The sequence below is a fragment of the Cyprinus carpio genome, chromosome B10 (genome assembly GCF_018340385.1).
Source record: "Cyprinus carpio isolate SPL01 chromosome B10, ASM1834038v1, whole genome shotgun sequence".
In the NCBI taxonomy this organism is placed as follows: Eukaryota; Metazoa; Chordata; class Actinopteri; order Cypriniformes; family Cyprinidae; genus Cyprinus; species Cyprinus carpio.
In genome coordinates, this window is record NC_056606.1 from 21,619,670 (window position 1) to 21,639,441 (window position 19,772).

At 34.2% G+C, this 19,772-nt stretch overlaps 1 protein-coding gene across 1 annotated transcript in view; it reads right to left on the reverse strand.

Moving 5' to 3' along the window:
- Positions 1-1,489: 1,489 nt before the first annotated feature.
- Positions 1,490-19,772, reverse strand: part of LOC109097535 (tetratricopeptide repeat protein 28-like) — a 270,646-nt gene continuing 252,363 nt past the window's right edge. The window contains 12 exon segments of the mRNA XM_042733263.1: positions 1,490-3,834; positions 4,902-5,009; positions 5,090-5,219; positions 5,369-5,392; positions 5,566-5,642; positions 6,533-6,792; positions 8,146-8,248; positions 8,415-8,662; positions 9,748-10,256; positions 11,259-11,438; positions 11,687-11,831; positions 16,931-17,071. Coding sequence (XP_042589197.1) covers positions 2,234-3,834; positions 4,902-5,009; positions 5,090-5,219; positions 5,369-5,392; positions 5,566-5,642; positions 6,533-6,792; positions 8,146-8,248; positions 8,415-8,662; positions 9,748-10,256; positions 11,259-11,438; positions 11,687-11,831; positions 16,931-17,071 — 3,526 coding nt within the window. The 3' untranslated portion in view covers positions 1,490-2,233.

Below are 19,772 nucleotides of genomic sequence, written 5' to 3' on the forward strand. Positions count from 1 at the left end.
TCATAAACCATTGAAAGTGTATGTGGGATTTAATTGATGTAATTGATCTATTCCTTACAAAAAGTAACGCACTAGCCTATACCATGAGTATGGTATAAAGTGGTACAACTTCTGACTTGCCACGAAAGTCAAAAACTACGAAAGAACACAAATAGGAGTGAATCTCTATGAATCTCTCTTATATTCAGGGCATCTATCAACCCACTTCATGAGATGCATTTTGGGATGCTTTTAATCCCTTTTGAAGGTTTACCAGCACCCCTCATTTTCTGTTATAGGCCTATATCATGGATTTATTTACATTTATGCATTTGATCCACACTTTTATTCAGTTTCAAGCATCAAAACAAAAGTTTAATAGTTTTTTTTTTCTTTCGTACATTGGAATGTGTCCTGTTCATTTTTTTCTGAGCAAAAATAATGACTATTATATATTTTTACTATGATTTACAGAAGACACACACTAAAATGTTATTCAGTTTAACATTTTACATACCAAGAACTCTTTTCAGGCATATTTACAATAGAACAAGAATCATTATATGAAATTAAAATTTCGTTTTGACATAACTATATACAGTATGTTGCACTGATGACAACGGAACATTATTTAAACCATATTTTGACATTTTATTTTCAACAAAGGTATTTGAAATGTTAAAGTAGGCACTTGCATTTAATGTTTTAAATTTATATAAAATCACTTTTGTATGCTTATTTTGATGCGGACACCAAAATCTCGTCTATGACCGCTTTTTCAGTTCATGCTTTCCCTGGGAACTGAACCCATGACCTTGGTTCTGCTAAAACAAAAGCTCTATTGTTTGAGCTATGGGAGCACTATATTTGGTGTTTGATTCATATGTTCAAGATCAAAGGGTTCACATAATCACAATATATAAATTCAGCTAAGTGTATAAAAACCTTTCACTTGTATACCATGGTACTAAAATAATAACATATTAAGGAAAAACTCAATAACATGTTATTATAATATATTTAAAAACATTTGTTTGTGTTGATTTGTTATGCTTCTTTTTTTTTGTCATTTTGCAGAATTGCAGCAAAATGAGTCAGCTTTTCTTATTGAATCTTTAAGAACCAATAACTCACCTGCACAAATACTGATACGTAGACATGGCACAGAAATCTTAAAACCAAAAAGTGGCTCTCTGTCAGAAAACAATCCAGTAATTTATGAATATTATCTCTGCATACTGATTATCACGTCACTTCTATTTATTTGAGAAATAATTTGTACTCTAAAATACTCATTAGTGAATTTTGGATCAATATAAGGATACAATTGTCTAGAAATATGAAAAAAATACTGTGTGGAAAGTGCACTTTTTAAAATAGATTTGTAACAAAATAGTTAGTTACAAATCGATTATTTATTTATTTGGAAAATTAAACCTGGAGTTTTTTTTTTATGAAGCTATTATAATCTTTCTATTCTGATGAATAGAAGACCACCACCACAAAAGAGTAAATTAAACTTTTTATTGAGACCATTTTACTGAGAAATGACTGAGATATGTCTGGATGAGAGTCCACCTATGCAAAATCTCTGTTAAAAAGACACTGAATCACTGGAGAGCAAGAGAACCCATGCTGTAATACTGACACTCAATTCACATAGAAGTCAGGTCAGGTGCATCGTCACCATCTCAATAAAACTATGAAAATGTTTTTTCAACTTTTTGTGTGCATGGTTTGCTTCTTTAACAATATAAAAACGTATAATACTGATTGCAAAACGTTGATTTAATTTACAAAACAAATAACTGTAATAACAATTACCATCCATAATAATAATAATAACAATAACAATAATTATATTAAAAAAAAAAAAAAAGAAAAAAACGGAAAAAAAAAAAGAAAACCAGTCAAAGCCGCATCATCTTCACTAACACAAACAGCGAGCCTTTTTGTCTTTTTGTTGGAATACCATTTTGGTATTATCTCTTCTTTTTTTTTCCTTTTTTTTATTTTGTCTGACATGCCTTGCGCAAGTCTAAGATCAGTCTGCATATATAAATGGTCCTTTACAGTGTAGGTGGAAGCATAAGGATTATATGCTCTCTGCACGGGAAAATAAAACAGTAGGCAGTTTGAGGCTTCTGGGAATGTGCACTTCCTCGCCCAGACTGTCCTTTTCACTGTTTTCAAGAGTCATAAATACTCTAAATACTCCTTTATCAAGAGAAGCCAGTCACTGAGGGACAGAATCTCAACATTTAGATGAAGGGAAGAACCGTCCCGGCGATAGGAACTTGTATCCGTTCCCCGAAGGCAGTCGGATGGGATGCGACCCTGGACTGCTGCCGGTGGACGCCGTCGGAGAAGGTGCGACTCTCTTGGGATCGATCTTGCGATGGCCGTTGGGTGGATTTCTGTGCTCGAGCGCCACATCCTGGCCATGTGTATCCTGTCCCGTCATACTGTGTCGGGGCGAGAGGTTCAGAAGGCCCAGGACATCTCGTTTGGCGGTGCTCAGTTTCCCGCCGCGGAGCGCCCGCATTGGTCCCGAGTGCTGCTGTTGGGTGGCGCTGGCCCAGAAGGTCTTGAGATTGTGGATCGCTTGAACTTTTTCGTCTATAGCGGCCAATTTGAGTCGGTCAATATCTGGAGCATCCGCTGGACTGGAGCGCGTCGAGCCTGTCGAGGAGTAGGACAACGCCGGAGAGGGAGCGCTGCCGGCCGGTGACTGGTGGCCTGAGCTGGGTGAGACGTTGCTGGGTGAGCGGGAGATGTGGCCGCTGTAGGGCGAGCTGGGATACTTGAGTTTAAACTGGGCGTGACTGTCGGAAGTCGGCGACGGTTGGCTGCCTTCCTTTAGGGACGTCTCAGACGTAGCGGGGCTGTTGTATCCCGAGCTGACCTTCTGTAGGGATGACGTACGAGAGGGTGGTTTGGGGCGCGTCGGGAGCGGAGACGACTGTGCCTTGATGCTCGCCCGGCTACTAGGGCGACTGAACGCGCTTGTCTCCGAGGAACGGAAAGCAGACCCTCCGGTTGGGGTCGGGGGGCCTCCGCTGCCCATCCCGTCGCCCAGTGGGATGCTCCCAGTGCTTCTCTGCAAAGTCTCGACGGCCCGCATGTGGCTTTGCGTTTCTTCTAGGATCTTCTGTGCCAGTTCTTGTGGGTCCAAAGCCGCTCCGGGCGTACGCTCCTCTTGGGACTTCACAGTGCTGTCTGTCTCTGTGCTGGATTGATCGGATTCGCCCGTGTCGGAGCTGCTCACCTTCCCGACCTTCTGGAAGGGCGAGTTGGGACTGGGAACCAGGGTGGCTTTGACCGGAGACGTCGGGGTGCTGACGCTTCCCCTAGAGGACACAGTCACCGCGTAACCCCTGCCGGTCCCGCCGCATGCAGCCCCCCGATGGTTCCTGTGGTTTGCGGGACGAGGGAGTGTGTCGCATTGGTTACCTAACGGCTCGCTGCTGATTATACTGTATCCTTCATACTCTTCATCATCGTGCCCTCCTACGGCTCCATGCGGGGACGAGCGACTGCGGGGCACCGCCGTGTGCCGGTGGGATGCGAACAGCCCGGCCCCGCCCCGATGGCGCTCTAGTTCCTGCTGCCGCGAGCGCTGGCTGATGAAGTCAGACGCGCCTTCGGGACGGGATAGGAAGCTCATGGAAGAGGCGATGGAGCTCAGGCTGTAGACGGAGATGGCATCAGAGGCCAGGCTGTCAGGGCATGGAGGGGAGAAGGGAGGGTTGGGGTAACCCATAGGCAGCTGGTGGGACACAGACTGTGCCGAGGCCAGAGACTCCAGAGACGATGAACTGTCCAGACTCAGACGCTTCGGCAGCTCAGTAGAGTCTGAGGGGAACATTAAAGTGTGATTATTATAAAGTCAGATGTTATATATAACATGTTATATATTTAAAGGAGTATAGATATTTTTTATATATTTTTTTTCCAGTAAAAATAGTAATAGTGATTATTTATGGCATGTAATTAATGACATTAATTAATATTATTTATTTAATTATTTAATGATTAATATATAATAATATTAGTAATGATATTTTTTTTAATGATTACACAGTGTAAATATAGGGTATATACAGTACAATTCAGCCCATTTTTTAAGTCAAATTTTTGTTTGCTAATTTTTTGTCAAAAGTTTTTTTTGACTAGTTTTTTAGCATAATAAATAACTTTTTTTAAAAATAATATCATTTTAAAAGTTGTACTTTTTTTTTTTTTTTTTACCAATATGTATATTAGTGGTAAATAGAATACCATTAATAAAGTTGTGCATATTTATGTAATTATTCTAATGTTGTCTAAACAAAAATTTACTATATTCAAAATAATGAATCAACATGTTTTGTGAAATGATTACAACACACAGCATTTTTTGAAAAATATTGTGAATTTTTATCAGTATTATAATGACATATGATGGAAATATAAAATATATATTTTTCACCCAGTTTTTTAAACCCTGTTTTAGCCATAGTCATTGTCTTTTGAAAAAAGGCCTTTACATGTATAATGTCAAATTTATTCATTTTAGTCTATTTTATTCTGACTGACATTTTTTTTCCTGAAAATAACAATTTTAAAAATAATGCATGGATTTTATTGCATATGCATTGTTACTATTATTTTAAAATCAATTTTATGTAAATAACTTTAAAATTACCAGTGTGTAAGATATGCTATATAAATAAACTTGCCATCTCTATAAAAAAAAACTTTATTTTTTTTAATTATTTGAGTACACTGAAATATTATATACTATTTAAGCTAATACTACTGAAACAGCCTTTTTCTTGTCTTTAGTATTGATGACAAAATTAAAAAAAAAAAAACACCTTTAAATGAATAAATCAGTTTTGTTGTTGTGATCAACAGTGTGAGGGTGTAGTGATGCTCACCAAACAGTGCCAGCAGTGACTGCAGGGCAAAGTGCATGGTGCGACGGTTGGCCTGTTTGCCCGTCTTCAACACCACCTCCTCCTGACCGACCTCACACAGGTCAAACCCTGAGAGAAAGAGAAAGACCGAGCCCTCAGCATGGACTACAGCATCTCGATCAGTACTCGTGTGCTGAAGCTGCTCTTACCCAGAGCGGCCAGGAACTCATGGCAGCCAGGAAGTCTCCAGAGCTGCACGCTGATGGACACCTGGATGGGTGCGAGAGAGAAATCCTGCTCCTTCTCTCCAGACTGAAGCTGCACCAAAACCTGATGGAGCTGTGGAAAATTGAGAAAAATGAGCCAATATAAAAGGCTTATTTCATTATTATTTACAATAAAACAGCACAGCCAAATATCATTGGCAAATTAATTTACGGCAGTGTGTTAGCATAGAGTTAGTTGAAAGCAGATATTTAAGCACTTACCATTCCCACTACATTTTTAACAGCCTTTAATGGTAAGTTTAGGAAAAGAGAAGGAAAGAGGATTGTTAAAATCAAACACGAGCATCACAATAATCCAGCAGGGACTCATCAAAGCAGTGTAGTTACGCACAGATCAGATGCATGAGCACAGAAGAGTTGGCTTAATGAAAAGTCTGATACATGCTGTGACATCTTACCCGGTTGATCAGCTGTTCTCCGGTTTCTGACGCTGTGATCAGTTTACACAAGGCCTGCAGAGCAGGAGGAGGCAAACCTGCGAACATGAAGGACAAATAACACTATAAACCCTTGTGTTGTGCTGAAAACCCTTTACCTAATTTGGTGATTCTGGACAAAAATGTTCAGCCTTGTAAATCTTTCATCATGCAATATTCTCACCAAATCTTGTGTTCGTTCTTTTTGTAAACTTGTTTTCTTTCAGTTAGCACAGGTTTTGTATTGGTTTTGGAACTAAATCCTCAATTGAGGCCACATTGGTCTGAGCTTATGCACGTCAGTTTTTCAGTGAAAATAAAAATCATTATTTATCGATCATTTTGGCAATGTTCACTCATAACCTGAGATGCATAAGCTCAGAATAATAGGGCTTACAATCAATCAGATACAAAACAAAAGGCAAAACCTGTGCTATTTGAAAGAAAACAAGTTGATATAAAGATTGAATCCAATGTTTGGTAACAATACAGCATAACAAAACATTTAAGGAATTTTTTGTAGGTCAGTCATTTTTGACCAGAAACACTACAAGCATAAAAAAGTGTTTAAATGATTAAAAGTTTTTTTATATATATATATATATTTTGGGTTTTGTTTGTTTTGATTTATTTTGGCAAGTTGTAATGCCCTGTGTGAGCAAAGTCGGTTAAGACGATAACATTAACTAGCGGTTTTTTGGAGGGGGTGTGATCCTTGAAAATGACCAGTCACTTGAAAGATTCCCAATGACCAATAAGTGAGAATTTACACGTTTTACTTTCCCTACTCTCACTTGTTTGATCATGACACAGAGCAAACACAATTTTTTGCCATTTTTGTGTGCAACATGCATCTGTCCAAGAACGCTCTGTGGACTGGCAATCTTTTCTCCCTCATACTCTTGTCTTGTCTTGTTTAATAGTAAATGAGTGTGGCAGCGTGTTGTACCCAGCAGTGACTGTAGGGTGGTGCTGCATTGCTGGAGTCGGTCTCCGGGGTCAGTGGTGGGGAAGAAGACCGCCGCAGGGAGGCCCGTTCCAGCCGAATCCAGCCTGAATCCCACCGCGGTCAGCAGAGCCTGCCAGCCTGGCACGCCGCCCACCTTATTCTCCACACTCTGCTGAGACGTGTACATGGAGTTCCTCTGGCCATTCTGGATGCGCTGGAGAGATTTCTCCACCTGGGGGAGCCACAGAAACACAGATGATCTGTTTGTACAAAACCAGACAAAACCGTTGGATACTCCTACTTATCGTCTGTTTCTATTATTTCCACATTTTCAATTGAAAATGAAACCTATGAAAGAAAAAACAAATAATAAAAATGAAAAACTTAAAAGTACGATAAATAAAAGTAGAAGTAAATTAGTGAACAAATATTTTATATAAAATTTCTGAATATAAAATGTCAGATCAAAATAATACTTTATTAAAAAAATTATATTATATATATCTATATGCATGTAATAAAATGCATTATTATTTATTGATAATTAATTAATTATTAATTATATATATATATATATATATATATATATATATATATATATATATATATATACTGTATGTAGGTATATATATATATATATATATATATATATATATATATATATAATATACACATATATATGCATATACATTTACATTTAATATTGTAAAATATTTTATGCTTAATTTTATACTGTAACAGTTATACTTACTATTAAACACTATATAGTTATATATTAGTATATTCACACTCTATATACAATTTTATATATATATATATATATATATATATATATATATATATATATATATATATGCACATATAAAATACATACAAAATACAAATACATTGCATATAAAATAAAAAGAAATAATTATTAAAAGCATATAAAACCTGCTATATAAAAGATCAAAATAATGAGTTGTATTATTTTGATTATTACAATTATTAATAGCTGATGATATATATATACATTCACTTTTAAACAAAAACATAAAATACTATATAACAGATCAAATTAATAATCACAATAATTGAAATAATAGTTATTAAAAACAACTGCTATATATCTACTATAGTGGTATTATCTATTACTAAATGCAGTATATGTGTATACTATATTATTGCAAGTGAATACTTATTGGTTTTATTTAGTTAATGAATGAAAACTACTACTACTACTACTACTAATTTATAATGAATACTATATGCACAATGTATACAAAGTAAAATAGAACTACTGAAAGCATATAAAATGTACTATAACAGATTCAAATATGTACACGCCACATACACACACATATGATTACATTTTAAATTTATAGCATATTCTTTATATACTATAGTAGACTACTATATGCACATGCATAACATTAAAATGTATTATTACATTTTAAATTTATAGCATATTCTTTATATACTAATTTAATGAATACTATATGCACAATGTATACTAAAGTAGAACTACTGAAAGCATATATGTACACATTCATAACATATGATTCTCAGTACTAATAGCAAATGTAACATATTCTTTATATACTATAGTAGACTACTATATGCACATGCATAACATATATTCTCCTTTGTCTGGATACTGCAGGATCTCAGCCAGAGCCTGACCAATCAGAGACGACGGGCTGTTCAGTTTCACATCACTGCCAATCAGCATGAAGCCTGTGGAGACATATACAAATCAAGAGGAGAACAGCAAACAGGCCTTAAAACTACCCACTATATACTCAACACTGCCTACTATGATGGTACATGACATCACTGTATTTGTTTAATACACAGTATTCACCACAGTATGATTTGCTTATATACTGCACATCGATCATACCTGCCCAGTTGGAGGGGTGAGAGAACTGTTTGCTGCTCTGGACTGTCTTCATGGCATCTGCGAGGGCCGCGCTGGCTTTGGTGCCGTTGAGCAGAGCGCTGTAGAACGCATGGATGAACATCTTAGAGGCTGCGACGGGAACCGGCCACAGAGACACCAGCACACACTGAGCTCCAGCCGCCAGGAAAGCCCTGGTCAAACCCACCACCCCGTCCGCCGTTACTTTACCGTCCGACTCCTGGTACGAGCTGCAGGTCATGAAAACACTCTATCAGCCTCATGGAGCAGTAATTCACTGGAATACAGACGCTATTATCTTTAATAGACTGTAAAACTACTGTGGATGTGGCCGCAGTCGTAATAAGGCCTGTTAAACAGAAGTGATGTATGAAAATGCTGATGCCTAGATGAAGGTGGGCAGTATGAATGAAAGCGTATATAACAGTTTGAGTTATAAAATATCTGGATAGCATTACACACACACAGAAATAATATACAAGCTATATATATACAATTATATAACTGTATACTTTATTGCATATGTTTATATAGTTATTTAAGCTAATATATGTATATGTAAGCTATATTGTATATAAAAATAGAATTATTAAGAGCATATAAAATTTAGTTTAACAAAACATATATATATATATATATATATAAAAATTGGCTTAATGATTACATCAATTCATTTATTCAAAAGTTCATTAATTTATTACATATTAAAAATAAGCCTATATGAAGTTTGAATAAAATAAAATAAAATAAAATAAAATGTTTGTTTTTTAACCTTGGTAGACAAAAAGATCAGATAAAAAAATAAAACAATAAAATAAATAATAAATTTGGTTTATGTTTGTTATTTATTGTTGAATGTTAATACTATTATTAATGATTTATATGTGTATTTTATATTATTGTTTATAATATATTTCCAAAATATTAAAAAAAAAAAATCAAAATAAAGTTTGTGATATATATATATATATATATATATATATATATATATATATATATATATATATATATATATAATGAAGACATTTTATGAGGACTTTAAGTTATTATTAGTACTGATGCTAATACATATATAAAAATAATATTATAATAAAAATTATAATTTATATATATACATACATACATACATAGTTTTATATGTGTATATATATACATACACACACACATATAAAACTGATATAAAAAATAACACAATTACACAGACATAACACATCAACACAACCAAATTACTAAAACATTAACTAAAATTAAAATGACAAAATAAAAAAAAAATCTAATTCAAACTATTATTAAAAAATATCACTGGTCTACTGACCCCAGCACGACTAGTTTTGTGGGCAGCCTGAGGTCAAGGATGTCGGCTGCGGTGAGCAGGAACTCCTGCAGCGGTGGGCTGTCACAGATGCTTTCGGCATCGCTGGCGTCATCCGGCACGCGCAGACTCTCTGGGATGGTGTAGTTGGATTTGACTCCGCTCTCTCCGCCTCCTGCTCCTCCGCTGGGAGCCGCTGCCACCGGTCCGGAGCCGCTGTCCTGGCTGGGCGTGAGGACCAGAGCCGCCAGCTTCCAGGAGATGTGCGTGGCGAAGTGAGCGCACTCGGCCTGCGTCAGGGCACTCATGACCCGCTCCTTGGTGGCGGTGGGACCGGCCAGCGGCTGACAGCCCAGGAGATCAGCCACCATGTGAGCCTCCTCCTCAGCCGTGGGCATCGGACCCCAGAGCCAGCGGTCCATCACCGATGGCGGCAGCCGAGGATTCCCCACCACTGCGGCCATAGAGCTTCCTCCATTACACAGAACTGGACCGGTCCGCCGGGGGTGCACCTGACCACACCACATGAGTTTGTGAGCAAAAACAGTCACGGTAAAATTAAACCTTATAAAATCATAAAAAAGCAAATGAGGTGGTAAACTACAATGAATTAACCAGGGTCAAGAGGGTAAATATTTAAGCAACACTCCTTAATCATTGTATAATCATTGTAGCAAGTCTCATGTGCCTTATACACAAAAACTAATAATAAATAAAAAAAAGCACATAAATTAAAAATTACAAATTGTATTCTTAGATTTATTGTATATATAAAAACATATATATTAAATAACCATGTCAAAACGCCTATTTTTGACAATTTTCTGTATTTTTTTAATATTATTATTTTTTTTACTTGGATACAAACTGATAAATCAGGAAATACATTAAAAATATTAGAGTAAAAACAACTTGAAACTGTAATGCTTAAATTAAAAAACCCAAATGAATCAAAAAATATAAATAAAATAATAATATACAAATAGTCATATAGTAGTATTTATCACTGTTATTATTGTTAACTAAAACTATTAAAAATTATTTTCGTTAATTGAAATAAACCTAATAAGACAAAATAAAATAAAATAGTTAAAAAACTAGAACATTAGAAAAAATAGATGAAAAACTAAAAAAATAGAAATGCTGCCCTGGCAATAAAATAAGTCCTAAAATTACTAAAACTAAAATTGAAATAGATATAAATTTAAGTTAAATAGAAATAAAACAAACACAAAAACAAAAACAACTATATAAAAAAAACTCAAGTAAAAAAAAAAAAAAAAAAAAAAAAAAAAAAAAAAAGACCATAACAAAATTAATAAAACTAAAATAAATTACTAAAATAAAATGAAGCTTTTATTTTATTTTAGTTTTATTTTTTATTTTTTTGTACTTTAGTTTTATTTATTTTTTTGTACTTTAGTTTTATTTGATTTATATTAATAAACACTTTACTAGTATATAAATACTTGTAAATGAACACTGGTCTATATGTGTGTCAGAACTGTGCCTACTTTAGCCGTGCTCCCCAGACTGCCGATGGACGGTACGGCGATGAGACTGAACCGCTCGTACAGATACTCATTAGACGAGCTTCCCTTCAGCAGAGCAAACGGGATGAGATACAACTCGCCCTCCAGAACCAGAACCAGCTGTCTGTGTCTGCCGACCGGACCGCTGGAGTGCATCAGACCCTACAGACACCACATTACATACTCAAAACTACCCCAAACAAGCCAAGAAGTATTGGACATACATCATAAAATAGCTGTACAGCAGCCAACATTAGGGTAGTGGAAAAAAAAGAATAAAATAAAACCCTGGGTATTACATTAAATATATAATAAATTCCACAAACCAATTAATAAACGACCACTTAGTGGACAGCTTATTAACTGACTAATATATGTAATTATTTCTTGAAGTGTGAGTGCAGTCGTACCCCCTCCATCGGGGCGACGAGCAGGTCGTAAAGGGCTCGTAGCGGGGGTTTGCTGAGCGCACTAGCGCGGCGCGGCAGAGACGAGGAGCCCTCCTTCACCGGAGACACCGTGTTACTGAAGAGACTCGTCATACTCTGACAGCTCCTGAAACAAAACCACAAACACACTCATCAAACACTAGTGTCCCCTACTTACTAAAACAGCAGCTCGCAGTCATTTCATAACTTTTGGCAGTCGGATCAGGAAAAAATCAGGAAAGAGATGGCAAATATAAAAGGATGATCCTGTATCCAGCTCATTCATCACACTGGAAATACAGTATGCAGACCCTTTCCTCATAAAAACTGTATTTAGTGTGCTATTTCAAAGACATTCATAGTGACAAATGGGAGAAGATGAAGCGATATCACTCCATCTCACATTCTACTTATTACTGAAACACTGGAGGGCGCTGTTCACCTGAAAAACAGCAGCACGTCTTTTTTTAAACATGTTTGTGTGTTTTATAACAGCAGGTCATGGCTCACAGATGGAAAGTTGAGATAAAAAAAAAAAGCCATTTCAATCAAATAAACATCTTAAATAAAAGAGGGTTACAAAATGTTACAAAAAGAGGACCTCTTAGAATAAAAATAGAATTATGGCAGTAATAGTAATATTAACAAAACATATAATTAAGAATAATTAATAGTTATACTGTATACTAACAACAAATAATATAGAAATACAAATAGTCATAAGAAAGAAGAAGAACAATAAACAAGAATTAATAGTGTTATATGGTATACTATATATTATTATATAAATAATAATAATAATAACAGTTAATATTAGATACTAATATTCTATATATGTATAACAATTACACTGTATACAAATGGCAAATGACTATTATTATTAAAATAATTAAAAATAATTAATAGTATTACACTGTAAACTAATGACAAATAATAAGAATAATAAACAACAACATACTGTATACTAACAGCAAAAGCAAATGATAATAATATTAATAATGATAATAATGATTTATTATTTAATTCATACAATTTATTTTTGTTTTTATGGTGGTTTATTATTATTATTATGTTTTCAATATAACGATATTAATTATTCTTGGCAGAGGAACTGTTTATTGTGATTACTATCTTATGAAATATAATCATTTATTGGTCATTAGTGTCATTTATCATATAGCTGTGTGTTGGAGATTTTACCGAGGGTTTACCAGTAAAGACATTAAAAACAACTCGTTATTAAAGAATCTGTGTAGGTGTAACGACTCATTCTCCAGGTCTAATCGCCATCGCTATGGAAACCCAAGAGCTCCGCAGAAAACTTCCTTCCCACTTCCTGTCATGGAGCTTTATCATTACACGCCTTCAAAGAGACACACACAGGGGTCTCTGTTTGGAGGTTCACTGGGTGATCAAACTGGCCTAAGCCTTGTCAGTGTTTAAAGAGCATCAGAGATCGAGGGAGGAGGTTCATTTGTGTGAGAATATAGTGGACTATTTAAGGAAACAATTCACCCCAAAATTACAATTCTGAGGTTATTGATATTGTTCAAATCCTGTTTGGAACAAAAAAGGATAAAAATATGCCATAAAAATAGTAGAGGCTAGTGTATTAAAGTTGCTTTTATTAACTGTAACAAAGCTGAAATAAAATAAAAGTATTCATAAAAAAAACCTACATTGAAATAAAACAAGGTTAGGTTGAAGTACTAAAATTACAACAACAACAACAACAAAATGACAAAAACATATCAAAATTCCTCAAATTAAAATAAAAACTGTTAAAAATTGTTTTCTTTAACTGAAATTAAGCAAAAAAAAAAAAATTCTCTGAAAAATGTAACACTGAAAATAAGCTTACTTAAAGTTAAGATTAAAATAACAAAACTATTAAAATCACTTTCTTTAATTGAAATAAAGCTGAAATAAAATGTGTGGGGGGGTTTGAGTTAATAAAAGTATATATATAAATTTATTTGATTAAAGCACATAACAAAATCAACTAAAATTAAAAACTAAAATTAAAAGTGAAAATATAAAAATAAAAGCTAATTCTAAATATTAATAAATGCCAAAATAGCAGACACATGCACTATATTCCAACTCTTTTGAAGCAATCAGGAATAGATAAATAAATATTTGTTCACTGATTTTGCAAGCTGGAACAAACGATTCATTGAAAATATCCATCTCAAATGAATTCATAAATACCACATTTGTTAATGAAATATTGTTTTGCATTGGATCTTTTTAATGAATCATTTGATCACTACTCGTCTCATGAACGAGCCAACAGATCCGTTAAAAAAAATGCATTAATATCAATTGCTTTGTGTTGGATCCTTTTAAAGGGTCATATGATGCTGCTAAAAAGAACATTATTTTGTGTATTTGGTGTAATGAAATGCATTTATGTGGTATATTTTCCACATACTGTACATTATTGTTTGTCCTCTATGCCCTTTCTGAAACACATAAATTTTACAAAGCTCATCATTCTGAAAAGCGAGGTGTGCTCTGATTGGCCAGCTATCCAGTGCGTTGTGATTGGCTGAATGCCTCAAGAGTGTGACGGAAATGTTACGGCCCTCACCATACTTGATGCAAGTGCTGTTATGAGTAGTGGCGTTAAGAGAAAAGGAGAGTAAAGACAAATACAATTGAGGCGATTTGATGTGTGGAGTTTGGTGAGTTTTATTTTATTTAATTACGTATTATAATGACTTAAACTGTCTTTTTACACATTGCTTTGCATCGCGCCGCGTAAACATAAAACCATGTCTGCATTTGTGATCGGAGAAATGACAACTACTCTACACTGCTCAAAACTCACGTTTAAATCATCAGTGCAAATCCTTTAAATATGTAAATGTACATTGTCGTCTTTTCTCCCAGGATCAGGAAACAGTCCTCCATAAAATGTGTTGCACACATCTGAATATTTGGGTTGAACTGTTCTGGAACAGTGTTGTAAATACAACTTAACCACTGATTTCTAGTTGTGTCCTCTTTTGGAAGAACAAACAAAGTAGTTTCGCTTTCACAACGAAACAGCATCACCACAACATTGAGCCGGCGGGAACAGCGAGAATTGGTGTTGGGAGTTGTTTCTTTGGGTGAGCGTTTGTGAGGGGTTATGCTTATTTTTTTGGGTGGTGACTTGGGTATGTGGGAGCGTGTATAAACGGGGCATTTTAGGAGAGTGTGGTTGACTCTTAACTTTTATAAAGAATATCTCTTTTGGTTTGAGACTTTAGTCTTTGCAAATGTAGGGATCTTATCTATTCACAAACAGCTTGTAACACTCCAAAGAGAAAGGAAAACTTGAAATCGCATCATATGACCCCTTTAATGAATCATTTGAGCACTACTCGTCACATGAAACCTTATGAGGATTTTCGAGGAAGAAAAACACGCACATTTGGGTCTGTTCCTCACACAAATCTATCGTGTATGACTTCGGAAGACAAAATATAGTGAATAAGACATTTTTAACCACCTGGAAGACACTTTAATGATGTTTACTTGTCATTCTGCAGCTTCACATTCACTGCACTTTAAAGAGCAGGATACTGTTCAAAAATTCTGCTTGTTAGCGAAGAAAATCAAACAGGTTTGAGGGTGAGTGAACGATGCCAGAATAGTCATTTTTGACTGAATTGTTAGTTTAATGTGTGGCACGTGCTCATTAGAGCAGATGAGGAGTGAACGGCGCTCTTGTTTTAATGAATATAGAGAGATGTGCGGCGCTGAGAGCTCTTAATGAGGAGCAGAGCTCTAATGATGACCGCTCTGACCCCGTCTTTAACAACGCACGGCACAACCTCACCTGCTGTTCCTGTCCTAGCTGTCGTTTCTTCCTCCCTCCCCCTCTCTCAGTGCTAATAACCATCTCTCTTTCTCTCCTAATGAATCAGGATGTGAAGGACTCTATCTCTCCGTACCGGCTCCCTAATTATCATCCGTCTGAGCTGAGTTTAGATCCATTACCAGCAAAATGTTTACTAATTGCTTAATGATTTAGTGTTTGATTGGATTTTTCTCTACTATTTGAGTGGTTTCTATTTCTTTAGATTAATACCAAATGGTTTATTTCGGTTAATATAAAACAGAACTAGATCTAGGATAAGAAAAATGCTTTTTATTTAATATATTTGGTCAATGGACTGAGAATTTTTTTCATTATGAAGCACTTAAATAGTGAAGAAACACCCAATCAAACGCCAAATAATTGCTTAATTATTCAGTGTCTGATTGGGTTTTTCTTCACTATTTAAGTGGTTTATCTTTCTTTAGATTAATACCAAATGGTTTATTTTGGTTAATATAAAAAAGAACTAGATCTAGGAAAAGAAAAATGCTTTTTATTAAATTTTTTTGGTCAATGGACTTATGAAGCACTTAAATAGTGAAGAAACACCCAATCAATCACCAAATAATTGCTTAATTATTCAGTGTCTGATTGGGTTTTTCTTCACTATTTAAGTGGTTTATCTTTCTTTAGATTAATACCAAATGGTTTTTTTTTGGTTAATATTAAAATAAGTCCGCTCTAGAACAAGAAAAGCACATATTTGTTTTGTCAGTGGACTGAGAAAAATAGAACCATAATGAGCATGATTACTAATTGCTTAATTATTTGGTGTTTGATTGGGTTTTTACCTGCTTTCTCCTTTTAGGTTAATATCAAATGTTTTATTTTAGGTAAAATTCAAAAATGTAATATTTAAAAATAAAAATCTGATTACAGATATAATTATTAAAAGTTTAAATGATGGGTTTCAGATTTTCTGGTGTGTTATGATGCTATGATGCTCATTAATATGTGCATTTTCAGGGAATAAAACACTTAAATTTGGATCTGTTCCTCACATATGTCTCATATGACTTGAGAAGACTTCAAATATTTTGATTTGTGAATGAGTCATGTTTACCCATTTTATGACACCTCAATGATATTCATTAGTAATTTTGGAACTTGACTGGAAAGCTTATCAAAATTTTGATCACTACTTGTCAAATGAACTCTCATGAATGAGCCAAGGTGGATTTTTTTAACTAAATCATTAGTAATTTTGGAACTTGACTGGAAAGCTTATCAAAATTCTAATGGTGTTTATTTGTAATCTTGCCTTCATTCACTTTCAACTTTCACTTTTTAGGTCTCAAAAACACTTAATTTCTGAGATTTCTGAGCCACTTTATATGACGAATGTTGTGTCTGACCTGTTGAAGAGGTTGTTTCTGGAAACCATCCTCAAGAATCCGGTCGGGTCGGTCACTGAGTTGAGTTTATTATTGAGTTCTTCAAACTGCTGGTCCAAAAGGTCTCCAGCTTCGCTCTCCGTCTCGCTGCTGGAACAGGCTCTGAAACACCAAACATTATGTGTCTTATTCAGGCAACAAATGTAGAGGGAAGCTGTACATATGGTGCAATTACTGCAGAGGAACTCAGCTTTCTTGCTTTCTTGATGAAAAAACAAGTCCAATAAATAATTTCATGATGTAAATGACAATAATAACTACAAACATCACTTCTGCCAAATAATATAGTCAATTATTAAACAACACCCTGAAATACTTGATTCTACTGACTCATTTGTGTCTTTTTTTATGTCTCTGACACAACAATTCAATGAAACGTAACTGGTAACTCAATTAAGTTTCTTCAGCGATGAAAGCACAACATCTGAGCGATGAAACGCTTCCACTTATCAATACCGCTGTCAAACACACTTGCTTTTATATTCATACATGCATATGTTTGTTGATTTTTCATTCCCGGCGTCCATTGAGATGCAACGTAAAATAACAGAAACAATTTTACAAACAACTCGAGCACGACAGCAGCCACAATCACAGATAATTACTCACGAGTCTCTCGGCATCTGGAGAACACGTGAGCAAATTTCTCTGATTAGCTTTAATGAAAAAACAGATCTCTCCAGTAATCTGACTCATCTGAGACGACACACTTTGATTCCTCTATTGGGTTAATAAGGTTTTATCCACCTCACCTCAATTACACACAAAACGCGCTTCATTGCACCTAATGCATGACGCAGATGTTCCGCTGATTATTTTGGACGCATTATCAGATGGCATTAAAACATGTCGATATGAAGAGATTCGAATGCTCTACAGACGTCTGATTAGCTCGTTAGTGTGTTTGTTTAAGCACTTGGCTCTGAGAATGAAAGGGAACGTCTGCTTATCCTCAAATTTAACTTTATATATCTCATATTACTGTGTGCATTATATCATATGAATTCTTACATTATGACTTTATATATCTCAAAATATGAATATATAACATAATATTACTACGCATCTCACAATCACTTAATATATCTCAAAATATAACGTTATACATCTCATATATAAATACAACATAATTTGGAATTATATCTTACATTTTTATAAATACAACATCATTTGGAATTATATCTCACATTTTGACAATATATTGCATTGTTTTTATTTTTTTTTTTATAACTTTGTTTTTTTTATTTTTATATATATTTATATCAACATGGTTTTATTTATTTCTATATAACTTTATATATCTCATAATACTACTATATATCTCACAATATCTCACTTGATATCTCACATTTACATAATATTTCTCAATATTTCTATAATATATGACTTATATCTCATATGAATTTTTTTTATAATATTATTATTTCTCATTATTTTATTGTTTTTTTTATTTTATTTTATTTTTATATGAATATGTCTAATTATATTTATGTATATCTTATATTGTGTTTAATATCTCAAAATGACTATATATCTCATACTACTACATACATCTTACTTGATATTTGACATTTACATCATATTTCTCAAAATATGACTATATATCTCATAATATGACTATATATCATAACTTCATATTTTACATTAACTTTATATTTCTCAAAATATGACTATATCTCATAATATGACTAATCTCACATTGACTTAATATTTCTCAAAACAGGATCAAATATATTGCATAATATTACTATGTATCTCACAACATTGATTTATATTATATTTATTATATTTTTGATTATATTAAATTGATTTTATTTTTTATATTACTTTTTAATTATATTTTTATATATATGATTTTATTTAATAATATAACTTCATATTTTACATTGACTTAATATTTCTCAAAACAGGATCCTATATATTGCATATTATTATGTATCTCACAATATGGCTTTGTTTCAAAATGTAACTTTAAATATCTCATATTCCTATGACTATAAATCACATGACTTCATATCTCACATTTATTCCACATCTCAAAATATGACTTTATATATTACACAATATGACAAAATACATTATAAATATATATTTCACAATGACAAAATTAAGTCACAATACGACTTCATATCTCAAAATATGACTTAATATCTCTCATAATGTTACTATATATCTCACAATGACATATGCTATGAATATATATATATATCATATGACTTCTTATCTCACATTTATTTCATATTTCAAAATATGACAATGTATTTTTGCAATGACTTAAATATCTCAAAATATTACTTCTATATCATAACTATTCTTTTATCTCGTTACTATTTATCTCACAATATGACTTATCTTATTACACTGACTATATATTGAATGTTCAACAGACGTCTGGAATAGCTCATTAGTGTGTGTTTGTTTAAGCCCTTTGCTCTAAAAAATGAAATGAAACGTCTGCTAATCCTCTTCCCTAGATTTCTGAACTATTCCAAACTGTCAGAGCACCAACATTCTTCTCATTTTGCATTCTTTATCTCTACAAACATGTTCCGGCGCCCAATGCACTCCCTCTTGAGACGGAAGCCGTCCCAAATCCTGTTGAAATGTTAATTTAATTCTTTGTCGGGGTACAACCCTGTAGGATGGGAATAATCTCATTTTGGTGCCAACCAGAAATGAAAAGCACCGGAGGAGCCGGAGAATGAGATCTGCTCTTCATATATTTGTGCTTAAAGTGACAGACTTTGACCCAGTCGTGGGGCGAGCGCTTGCATCTGCGTGCTCTCCTGCACCTGAGCTGCTG